The sequence below is a fragment of the Bubalus bubalis genome, chromosome 14, assembly GCF_019923935.1.
Source record: "Bubalus bubalis isolate 160015118507 breed Murrah chromosome 14, NDDB_SH_1, whole genome shotgun sequence".
Lineage (NCBI taxonomy): Eukaryota > Metazoa > Chordata > Mammalia > Artiodactyla > Bovidae > Bubalus > Bubalus bubalis.
This window is the reverse complement of record NC_059170.1, coordinates 47,747,419-47,759,888: the sequence shown is the minus strand read 5'-3', so window position 1 is coordinate 47,759,888 and position 12,470 is coordinate 47,747,419. Positions and strand designations below refer to the sequence as shown.

Genomic DNA, 12,470 nt, shown 5'->3' with positions numbered 1-12,470 from the left:
TCTGAGATGGAATCGCCTACATGTACACTTAAGGAGCTCTTAGTCTAAGAAAACCTTCAACTGTAACAATGGAACACTCGACAAAGTATCAAATTAAACAGTTCGGTATCTTTACTAGGTACAAGAAGAAAGACATGAAATTAGTATCATACTGACCTTAGAAAAGCATTACAAAACCCCCATTAACACAATTTTAACTGCTGAAGTCTAGTCACACAGAGAATCCACTCAACTGACTGATTTGATGGCATGAAAGCACATCAGTTCTGAACACTTTAAGGCACAACAGTAATCAGTGTAACAGAGAACAACCTGCTTGTATTCTCTGTTACTTAGTGGGGGATAAAAGCATACACAAGAAAGCTTCAGTATAAACACAGGATATTAAAGCTATGAATTTGCTCCAGCTTCACAATACACAAGACATGTCAAGTATTAACTGAACTTGTCTCACACAACATACAGGATCAGCAGCAGCACTCATTTTCCCAGAACTAAAATTGGTCTGTCTTAGTTCTCAGATACAGTCTCTTACTGGTCATTTCATAGACACTATAAAATTATCATGAAATTAAAAATTACCTGAAAGGCCCAGTTCTCATGGAACTAATATCAACAATGTAATGTTTAATTGCCTGCACTGGCTCCAGGAAATCTGGTAGAAATCCTAGTATTACATGAATTTATTGATAGCTGTTTACCAAGGAGCTTTGAGATTAAAATGAAGCAAGGGTTATACTTTGGGAGTTCATCCTTCTTCCTTGCTCACCACTGTGCAGAGGGACACAATTTGAACACTTCAGGAAATGAATTCTTATGCACTGCGTATTCAGCTTGAATTCAGCACATAGGAACAAGCTGAGAGAACATGTCCATACATCACAAAACTAATGAGTGATAGAAGAAAAGACCAAAACTCAGGTTTCCGGGTACCTATTATTTCCACTAAATCAACACCAATTTTGGAAATGTCACAACAATTTTGAGCATAGCTGAAGAAACACTGCAGATTCTGCTCTCAGGCTATTTCAAAATTGTGAAGCTGCTAGAAATCAGCCCAGTGTTTCCAAATCTCTAGAGATCAGGGGAGAGTCAATTCTCAACACCCCACCCGACTCTAGCCAGGAGAAGGCTTCACCAGGCTGCAGGAACCCGATCCAGAAGGCAAAATTCAAAAGGGTTCTTCTCTACCATCTACCACCCCCTAGATCTAAATTATTATGCTAATAAAGCCCTCTATGGATGTATTTGCAAGATTTGGTTTGCTGGGCAGGTGATTACATGAAATTTACTAGTTCGGTCTAAAGAGGTTGAAGGAGATTTGGTCTAAAGGCTGACAGAGGACACAGAGTAGAACAGAAAGGTCTAAGCCAGTGCTCTTCAAAAGTGATGGTTATGCAAACTGTGACCTATCGTGGAGGAGACAAGGAGCTTGCATCAACACACTGCTTCCCGAGCCCAAGGTCTTGTTTTAAAAAACAAACATATACCATAGCTCAACTAAAGAGTGTATTTAATGACAACTAATTTCCATTGTGGCACAACCTGCAGGACAGTGAGTTAAAAGTTCACAGACGAGAAGCTTGAAGAGCACGGGTCTATCAAATCCTAGGTTAGTACAAGTTAATATCTTACTTAACAAAATGTGCTCCAGGGTACAGCATTACAATCACATACTAGTAATTTAAGTTCATCTTCTCCACCCTATTTCTATCCCCAAAACAGGTTAAGGAAGAAACCTTTTAAAGAAACAGGGAAATTATTTAAATGCTGATATGCAAAAGCAGGTGTTAAATGTTTTTCCCATTGTATTATTTTCCACTTTACTGAGGTATAATTGACAAATATAAGGTATTTGATTTAACCTGGGTTAAAATAATCTTTTTTTTTTAAACCTGGGCTACCTAATATTCATCGATGCATCTCTTTCATTACACAAATATTAATGAATGGTGATTTTATATTTTACTTTACTACTCAAAAAAAAAGTCCATTAGAAGTGATTTTAAGACATAGTTTGAAAGTAACCTTCAGATTACTTCAGACTGCTAATGTTCAAAAGCCAGCTTCTCAGGTAACATTAAAATCAGTTTGTAAAAAAAATGCCATGCCCACTGGGTACATTATGATGAAAAAGACTACCACTTGAAGGTTAATTATATACCCAGAGTTGAAATTTACAGCAAGGGGAACCTTGATTCTAAAAACACATGACATTTAATCCCTGTTCTGTTGCCACTCACATACTGAAATCCCCTGACACCCTTTAGAATCTGGATGTTGCAAACTTTCTGATACCCATTATTTATGCTGATTTCATTATGCCAATCTATTTCCTGAAAATCAAGATAATCAGAAACCATTTTTCCTGAATAAAGAATTTTTTTTCGCCAAAACAATGTCCCCATGGCCCGCCTCTGTCCTAACAGCAGATGAATACGAAATCTAAATAGTCAGTGATGAAGGGAACATGAGGTTAGTGCTAGACTGTTAAATTAATGGGGCTATTTTTTACAAAAATGGATACTCATTGTAAAATATTGAGTATATTTCTTAGTGAAAATGATTCAGCAGAAGCAGTGTGATGGTAACACCTGTGAAAGTTTATCAAGCTGCTGTCTGGATCTCAGTACCATCCTTCTATGTTCTGTGATGCTAAGGCTGGGACAATGCAAATTACTTTCTATTTAGCCAGCTGGCTTTCTGTTAAGAGTCTGCCAATACCAGATATCAGAGGACTGAAGGGCAGGAGAAAGCAGCCACAGCGGATCCCAGTTTCTAGCTCTCAATCCAGAATCAGAAACTTTCATTATATCCCTCAGAGAACTGTGCTGGGCTCCTCCTCTGAGCCATTAGGTTCTGATAACCCCCAACCTCTTCCTTTTGTTTCCAGTCCCCAAGGGTAATCACTATCTATGCTACTTTTTGTTTTCTGTGTTTGAAATTCTCTGTGCTGCAATAACCAGTATGATTTGTTTTCATGAATAGAACCTAATACTTAAAACTAAGCACAGTGTTTTTTATGAAAATTATTGATGTCCCAATTTTCTCTGGAAATGTACTAATAACACTGATTCAGCAAGAAACAAAAAATAATAAACCCCAAGAGTTTTCAATACCACTTAAGGTACGAAAACCACCTGAATAACCAAGGCAATGGCTGCAGGATTCAACCAATACTTCCCTGGCCTTTCAGTTAGTTGTCCTTTTGTCCTTCGTGTAATGGATTTTCCACACTGCTATCTGATGGTTTTTAAATTGCAAATATAGCACTTCCCTGACTAGGCCCTTGAGGAGCTCTCCACTACCTTCACGTACAGTCCATGATCCCTGGGAAGCAGAAAACGCTGTGTGTCTGACCCCATTCTCTCTGTAACCTGAACTCCTACCATTTCTCCACACCAGCAAAACCTGTGTTCTCCAAACAAAGTGCTTTTTCACACTTCTATGTCTTTGTAGGTGCTGTTCCTTTCCATGCTACACGAATTCCAGATCTCTTCCACTACATGGATTACAGTCAGCCTGTTGGCCAGCACAGCCTCTTCATCCAGGCTCAGTCCCCTCTTGAGGGCTCCCCCAGGACCTCAACATGTACTGATCTAATGGTTTACGGACCTACAGTCAGTCTCCGTTTTTTTTTTGTTCTATACATAAAAAATCTAGCATCTGCTTGGAAAGTTGAAATCTTATTTTTGCATGAATGTATTGAACTTTCATTTGAATCCTAACTTTAAAAAGTTCAAACTACTTCATTAACAATTACTTCATTTTTAGAAAAACCTACAGTCCCTCACTGGGTTTCATGCCTTTCAGGACTGAGACCTCTGTTATCACTAATGTTTTATAGGGTATATAATATATAGTAGATACTCAACTTATAGATTTTAAAAACAAAAGTTTAAAGATGGGAAAAAAAAGCTCAAGTCAAAACACAAGTTTCATAATCTGAAGTTCTTTGTATCTCAAGTATCACAACAGTAAATTTTGCTCCACAAAAGAATGTTAATGAAACAATATCAAGATGGCATATTCAGACTATCCTCAGTTTCAATATTAAAGCTAGCTCATTAGTTCAGGTACTTTAAGATCAACATTGATTTTTAAAAATTTTGCAATATATTCAAAAAACAAAACTGCAAACGTTTATATACTTACTGCATCTGAAGTTTTGCTTGGATTATTGCTTGGATTAGAAGAATGTGAATTTGAACTATGAAGAGCACTGTGGTTGTGTGAATTTTCTTGGGGAGAGTAACTGGTCCCTTTAAAAAATAAAAAGCAAAGACAATTTTAAGTAAGTCATAGCTGATGTTTATACTGGGCTTCTGTCATACTACAGATATATCACTAATTCATCATTGTAAACCTCAATTTTTAATCATTTCTAGCAAACTGTAGGTTTTTTTTTTTAATTAAAAGTTGTATTAAAGACACAACATACATAGAAAAAAGGCCAAAAGTTCCACTAATGAGAGAACAAAAGTGACAATTACCCAATTATCCACTGTCCATGGAATTCTCCAGGCAAGAATAGTGGGCTGAGTTGCCATTCCCTTCCCCAGGGGATCTACCCAACCCAGAGATCAAACCCGGGTTTCCTGTATTGCAGGTAGATTCTTTACCATCTGAGCCACTAGGGAAGCCTCAATTATCTACTAAGTTTTTGCAATTACTTTTCAACTTCTTAAACAGTTTCCACACTTGCTTTTTAAAGTTTTGACAAATTTTAACTAAAACAGTATAAAGTTTTCAAAAGTTAAGTTTCAGGAAAGGTGCTTGCTTTCAAGATGATGAAAATGACATCATATCTCCTCACAACAGGACAGTTGCTTTAAAGTAACTCATGAATTTTATGAACCATGACCATCAGGGATGCCAGTTTTATCTTAAGAAAAGCCAAGATCTAAAAATCCAGACTTGATTAGTAATACAAAAAGCTCCACTACCAAAGTCTAACTGTTAGTATTTCAGTCTCATTCCATCAATTTTTCATCATAAAGGTAACATAATTCAACTTCCCACCTACTCCTTGTCCCAAAAAATGAACTAGCAAGTGGTATGGGGGCTACAAGATAATGAACAAAAGCTGGAAGCAGGAAGAGCAATTTAGATGGTCCAGTGGCCCTGGAAATTAATTAGCAGTCAGAATCAGGGTGGTTATAAGAATAATTTAGTAAGAATTAACTATTTTAATCAACAAGAACTACAGACCTACCTTTGTTTTATTGGGCTTTGCTTTACTAAACTTCAGATACTGAGTTTCGTACAAATTGAAGGTTTGTGTCAATCTTACATCTATCAGTGCTATTTTCCAACAGCACTGGTTCACTTATCTCTGTGTCACATTTTGGTTAATTCTCATAACATTTCAAATTTGTTCACTGTGATTATCTTTGTTACAGCAATCCGTGGAGAGTGATCTTTGATTTACTACTGAATTTGTTTTGAAACACCACAAACGACACCCACACAAGATGGCAAGCCTAAATGATAAATGTGTGTGTTCTGACTGCTCCCCCATGTCTCCCCTTCTCCATGGGCTGTCATTTTCCCTGAGACACGCAGTATTGAAATTAGGCCAGTTAATAACCCTACAAAGGCCTCTATGTGCTCAAGTGAAAGGAAGAGTCACATCTCTCTCACTTTAACTGAAAAGCTAGACATGGTTAAGCTTACTGGGGAAGGCAGGCTGAAAGCCAAGACAGAAAGCAAATTGGGCCTCTTGCACCCAACAGTTAGCCAATGTGAATGCAGGAGGAAAGTTCCTGCAGGAAAATTAAAAGTGCTACTCCGGTGAACACACGAAGAAAGCACAACAGCATTACTGCTGATGTTGATAAAGTTTGAGTTCAGATGGAGAAAAGATCATACATACTAGCCACAACATTCCCCTAAGCCAAAGCCTAGTGCAGAGCACACACACTCTTCAATTCTATGAAGGCTGAGAGAGGTGAGGAAAACTGCAGCGAAAAGTCTGAGGCCAAGAGGTTGGATCCTGAGGCTGAAGCAAAGAAGTTGCCTCTCTAACATCAAAGTGAAGCCACAAGTGCTGATGTAGAAATTGCAGCAAGTCACCAGGAGATCAAGCTAAAATCTTACATTCATGAAGGTGGCTACACTAAACAACAAATTTTTCAACATAGATTGAAACAGCCTTCTATTACTTTCACAGAGAGAAGACGTCAATGCCTGGCATCAAAGCTTAAAAGAACAGGCTGACTCTCTCAGGAACTAAGGCAGCTGGTGACTTGAAGTTGAAGCCAATGCTCATTTACCACCTGAAAATCCCAGGGCCCTTAAGAACTATGCTAAATCTTCTCTGCCTATAAATAGAACAAAGCCTGGATGACAGCACATCTGTTTACAACATGTTTTCAGCCCACTGTTAAGAAAAAAGACTCCTCTCAAAGTACTAGGGCTAACTGACAATTTGCCTGGTCATCCAAGAGCTTTACGGAAACATACAAGATTCATGTTGTTTTCATGCCTGCTAACATCTACTGTGCAAGCCCATGGTTCAAGGAGTCATTTCAACTTCCTGTTCTTTTTCAGAAATACATTTCATAAAGTTATAATTGCCATAGACATGAGTCTGACTGACCTAGGTAAAGTAAATTAAATACCCTCTGGAAAGAATTCATCATTCTAGATGCCAGCAAGAACATTTATGATTCATGCACGTTAAGAGGTCAAAATATCAGCATTAACAGGAGTATGGAAGAAGCGCATTCCAACCCTCACAGGTGACTCTGAGACTTGTCAAGACTTCAGTGGAGGAAGGAACTGCAGATGTGGTGGAAACAGCAAGACAACTAGAAGTGGAGCTGCAGATGGGGCTGAACTGCTGCATCTCATGATAAAACCTGAATGGATGAGGAGCTGCTTCCCATGGATGAATAAAGAGGTTTCTAAAGAGCAAAGCTACTGCTGGTAAAGATGTTGTGAAGACTGTTTGCAATGACAAAGGATTTAGAATATTACAAAAATTTGACTGGTAAAAGCAACAGCAGGCTTGGAAATCACTGACTCCAATTTTGAAAGACACAAAATGCTATCAACCAGGACTGCATGCTAGAGAAACATTTGTGAAAAAAAGAGCCAAGCCGGCAAACTGCACTGTCTTAAAGAAATTGCCACAGCCAGCCCAGCCTTCAGTAATCACCACCCCAATCTGTCAGCAGCCATCAACATAGAGGCAAGACCTTAAGATTAGGATTCCTGAAGGCTCACAAAATAGCATTCTTTTTTAGTAATAAAAGTATTTTAAAATTAAGGTGGTTGTTCAGTCGCTTAGGTGTGTCTGACTCTTTGCAACTCCATGGACTGCAGCATGCCAGGCTCCCCTATCCCTACTATCATTCTGGAGTTTATGCAAATCATGTCCACCAAAGTCAGTGATGCTCTCTAACCATCTCATCCTCTGCTGTCCCCTTCTCCTTTTCCCTTCAATCTTTCCCCGTATCAGGGTCTTTTCCAATGAGTCGGGTCTTTCCATCAGGTGGCCAAAGTACTGGACTTAAGGTATGTACATTTTTTAAGACATAATGCTATTACACACTTAACAGTCTATAGTATAATATAAACTTTTACATGCACTGGGAAATAAAAAAACTTGTGTCTCACTTTATTGCAATATTCACTTGACTGAAATGGTCTGGAACCAAAATGGCAATCTCCCCAAGGTATGCTTCCAAATGGGTAAGGTGGATTAGGACAGAAGACAACCTAAGGTTTCACATACTCAACTGGAATGGTCAGCAGATTCTAAGAATTTAGAAGTGGAGCAAGAAGTCTGTTCCATTGGAAAGGTGACAGGTAGGAGACTTGCATAGCGTAATGTAAAAAACAAGCATTATGAGCTCAGAATGAGTACAGCAAGGCAAGAGGAAAGGGAATAACCAAGATTTAACGTTGGCTAGAACACAGATTATTGGGGAAGCTAGAAGCAGACTCAGAGACCCAATAAAGCTAATGATATGACAAAAGATATGTACCTAGGAAAATGTAAGGGATACAAGAGAGGAAAATTTCCCAACAAAACAAGACTGCTGCTTAAGATGTCTAGTGGTTTCTTCATCTACTTGTTTAAATGTACCTTGTTGGATAGTATGTATTTATGTAAAACATCCTCAACTTTTTAAAAAATACAGTAAATAAATTCTTCAATAAACATTTTAAGACCAAACACAATCGAAAGAAGCAATCAGTCAAGGATAAGCTCCGTGTACAGGGATGTTAACATGCCAGCCTGAGATTGCTATTCTTAGAAAAGCCTGCTTGCACAGTTGGTCCTCGGCTAGCACAATGACTGTTCAGGAGGGTTCCCACAACAGCAACTGTTAAGAGTGGTTCACTGTGCCTAAGCCTTTCTGCAGACGATATGGTTTATGCTGAATACCTGCTTTCCTACTGGGAATCCAGACTTCTGGTTCAAATCAGGCAGAGATGCCTGCATAAGAATCCAAATCCAATAAAAACCTTGGGTACCAAATCTCTAATAAGCTTCCACAGTCCACAACATTTCACCAGTGTTGTCACAATCCGCTGCTGGAGGAATGAAGGGTGTGCTGTGTCTCTCTGCTGGGCCAAGACTCTCAGAAGCCTGCACCTGGTGTCCTCCAGACTTTGCACCACATGCCTTTTCCCTTTGCCGACGTCACTTTGTGTTCTTTCGCAGTTATTAAGACAAAGCCGTGGTAATGAATGTTAGGTCCTGTGACTCCTCTTAAGACAATCACCAAGCCTGGGGGGTGATCTGGGGACCCCAACACATTCAGTTAAAAAGAAAAAAAATCCAAATTAAGACTTTTAAAAAGAAAATCTCAAATCTACACCAAAATTTGTACTTTTCAGGTGTAAACTTAAAAACTATTTTTAAAAACTCAGCTTTACAGTTGCATGCAAGTGAAAGAGAACTAGTAATATGGCCTAGAGAACACCACATTTATACCCTATGAGTTGAGAATCCCATGGAAATCTCCATAAATGTTGCAATAATGAAGGAAAGAATGGCCAATCTTACCAACTGAAATGATCCCCAGAGTACTTCTGTAAGAAGCCTGGGTTAGATGCCCTGACATTTATTTGCATACGTTCTTGAGCAAGATGTAAATCTATGAAACAATAGTGCCACACTAAAGATGTGGTAACAGACATGTTAGGCAGAGTCCTTTATAAGCCTAAGATATATCAGAAATGAAATCTACTGATCTCTCTTGTGTTTAAGACACAGGAATTCACTTTAGTGTTATTCTTCGTATCAATGAAAATTCAAAAAAAAGTGATAATTAGTACTAAAGCGCTTAACCTCTGAACAAATGACATGTTAGATAGCTTTTAGGTCTGTTGTTAAGTGTTTTCAGAGGGCACAACATAACAATTAAAAACCATAAGCATCAAGACACACGAGTCTAAGACTTTAATAGAATCCAGAGAAAATATCAGCCTTTAGGAGGACAGCTATTTTCAGAAACAGGAGCTTTTTGATAGGGACTAGATTCCACATTCTATGAGACAGATTCATCTACAACACTTAGCAAAACTACCAACTTAAAAAAAGAAGTGAGGAGGAATGTCCTGGTGGTCCAGTGGTTAGGACTCTGCACTTTCACTGCTGAAGGCATGGTTTCCAACCCTTGGTTGGGGAACTAAGATCCCATAAGCAGAAAGGTGTGGCTCCCTAAAACAGTGAGGAGCAAGATTAAGACACAGATCTTTTATCAAAAGACTAAGAATAAACTGATATTCTTAAATAGAACCCAAAATAAGTAAGAGGTTGTACAGGAAGCATGATAAAGCAGGCAACAGGCTCTCTAGATTAGGGTCAGAAGGATGCACTTAAGAACTCAGGGCAGGGAAGATTTACCTCTGAATAATATGACTATAATTGGCTGAACCAAAGGTAACTATTACAAAAGCTACAGTTTATATTATCTTCCAAAGTATTTGGGGGGGGGGGGGGGGGTGGGCGGGGGTGGTGAGCATCCCATTGAGACTTTTAATTTCTCCATGTAGTTCTTTCCAAACTGAAGTATCAAGCAGGCAGAAAAGCAAGGTCAGAGCAATGATTATGGTTATGATTTTCTACTGCCATTACCTATGGAGTGCTACAAACAGTATTTCTTTGAAAACTCGTACTTCATCTTAAAACCTCCCATAAATTTTTATATCCCACTCCATGATGGATTTGTATGTTTCAGGATAAGAAGTGTTTTTTATTTTGGTAATAGCAGTATAATGCATAGTCTCAGGCCGAGAGAAAGAATAAATGACCTGTGGGTGGTAACATATCCAAAGAAAAATACAGCCACACATAAAACTTGAACTCAGACTTTCAGTGCTAAATTCAGAGACATACATATGTATATGCTGGTGAGACTGTCTCATAGATGCTGCTTGGCTCAACAAAGTAATGGAAGCAAAAGCTGTTTACACGTCTGATGACCTTTATGCTTTCTTTACATTACCAAGAAAAAGGCTCTCCACTTCAAAGAAAAAGAAATGATCTCCTTGAGAAAAGCAGAATTTGTGACTAAGTGGGATGAAACTGTTTTAAGTAACACAAATTTAAACCAACCTTAAGAAATTAAAGTCTGATGAAGCAAGTATTCGAGACTTTCAGAACACAGGTGCAGCCAGCCATTTAAGTATTATCTACAGTTACTTTTATTCCCTTAATTGTGGCAATGACTGTGTGGACCGTTAAACTAGAATTTTTACTATCCAGCCCTTTAAGAAAAAGTCTGCCAACTCCTGGACCAGGCAAATGACAGACAGTTCATGTTAATAGTGCAAGATGCTGCCCTCCTCCCTGACAGAATCTTCACTATTTAAAAGGGCAGAATAACCCCTCCTACTTGTCAACCTCTAAACTTCAGAAGCTAGATCTTAAGAGTGAGAAGGCTATAACCTACAGTCTGAGAAAGATGAAGTCCCAAGAGTACCATGGGAAATGGGACAAAAAATGTAGGGAAACTCACCTAACTCAGCAAGAAATGGGCATTAAGCAATTAGACTGCCCTCCCATTTAGAAAAGGGAACTTGGATATTAAATGGAAAGTGGGAAGTACATACAATTCTATATAAACAAACAAGGCTAGGAAATGCAACTAGCTTTTCTAAAGATGAAATAAGTTTCCAGTCTATTCAGGGGCAAAATATGGCATTGTGTCCTTATTCAGAACATGGTAACCACTAGAATTCCCTACGACATCCTCAGACTTAGAAATTAAGTCTTAATGCTTTCTTCAAGAAACTGGGAAGAGTATGTAAGGTACACCTATAATAAATGAAGATCACAAGTACATCCACCACCCCAAACTGCTATTCAAACTAATACAAGCAGATAATGTGCATGACTGAATAAGGTTCAGCAGTGGACCTCAAATATCAATCTAGTAAAAAATGTAGAATTCCAAGTTAATTTCACAGTGATTCACACTCTATGAGATGGGATCTTAAGATTTGAATTTTTTACAGGCACTTTCTCTGTCAAGATGGTTTTGGTGGTCAGGATCCAGACCAGGGCTTCCCAGGTGGCACTAGTGGTAAAGAACCCGCCTGTCAGTGCCAGAGACATAAGAGACGCGGGTTTGATCCCTGGGTTGGGAAGATCCCCTGGAGGAGAAGAATGGCAACCCACTCCAGTATTCCCCTCCTCAGCAATTCCTTGGACAGAGCAGCCCAGCAGGCTACAGTCCATGGGGTCACACGACACTCAGGCACACTGAGCATGCACACATATATTATTAGCATCCAGCCACACTTTATTCCAAGTGTCCTCCTCTCATAAGTTAGAATCAGAGACCACAGATATTTAAACATAAGGGGATTTCAGACTTCCTTAGTGGTCCAGGTCTCCAATGAAGAAGACAGAGCTCCATCCCTGGTCTGAATCCGCACGTCACAACTAGAAAGCCCACCTGCCACAACAAAAATCTAAGTGCCAAAACTTAGATCCAATGCAGCCATAAATATTTTGAGAGAGAAAGACTTATGCTTAAAGGTCAGGGGGAGTGCACAAAAAAACTCATTTACCTGTAATGGGCATTTCTGCGTAACAATCAATGTTTTCCTGAAACACCTTAAATTCTGCAAAATTGCACACTAAAAATAGAAGTTTTATGGGGAAAATAGGGTAGGAGCAAATCACTCAAAACTACACTTTATCATAACTGGAGCACTAACAAAAACTTGAACACTGATAAGCAGCTCAGTATGTTTGCAGATTGCTTCAAGGGATATTAAATTACTGGGGTTGAGAACATGGAAATGGGATTCTGGGTAACAAGGTTACCATCAAAAAAAATGGACAGAAAAGTATAAATTGCCACAGAGAGGAAGCCAAGCAAAGCGAGGAAAGCTTTCTTTAGAAATTTTGAATTTTCTTTAGAGATCTTGCCTGTACAGCTAGATAAGGGCTTTCCCTTTCTATCTGAAAGTTATATCCTATTCCTGCTATTCTGATTTGC

At 38.8% G+C, this 12,470-nt stretch overlaps 1 protein-coding gene across 6 annotated transcripts in view; it reads right to left on the bottom strand.

Moving 5' to 3' along the window:
- Positions 1-12,470, bottom strand: part of WAC (WW domain containing adaptor with coiled-coil) — a 78,716-nt gene that overhangs the window by 30,352 nt on the left and 35,894 nt on the right. For all 6 annotated transcript variants that reach the window (XM_025264255.3, XM_025264253.3, XM_025264257.3 and 3 more), the window contains exon 4: positions 4,156-4,262. In XM_025264255.3, the coding sequence (XP_025120040.1) occupies positions 4,156-4,262 (107 nt within the window). The remainder of the gene's footprint in view (positions 1-4,155; positions 4,263-12,470) is intronic.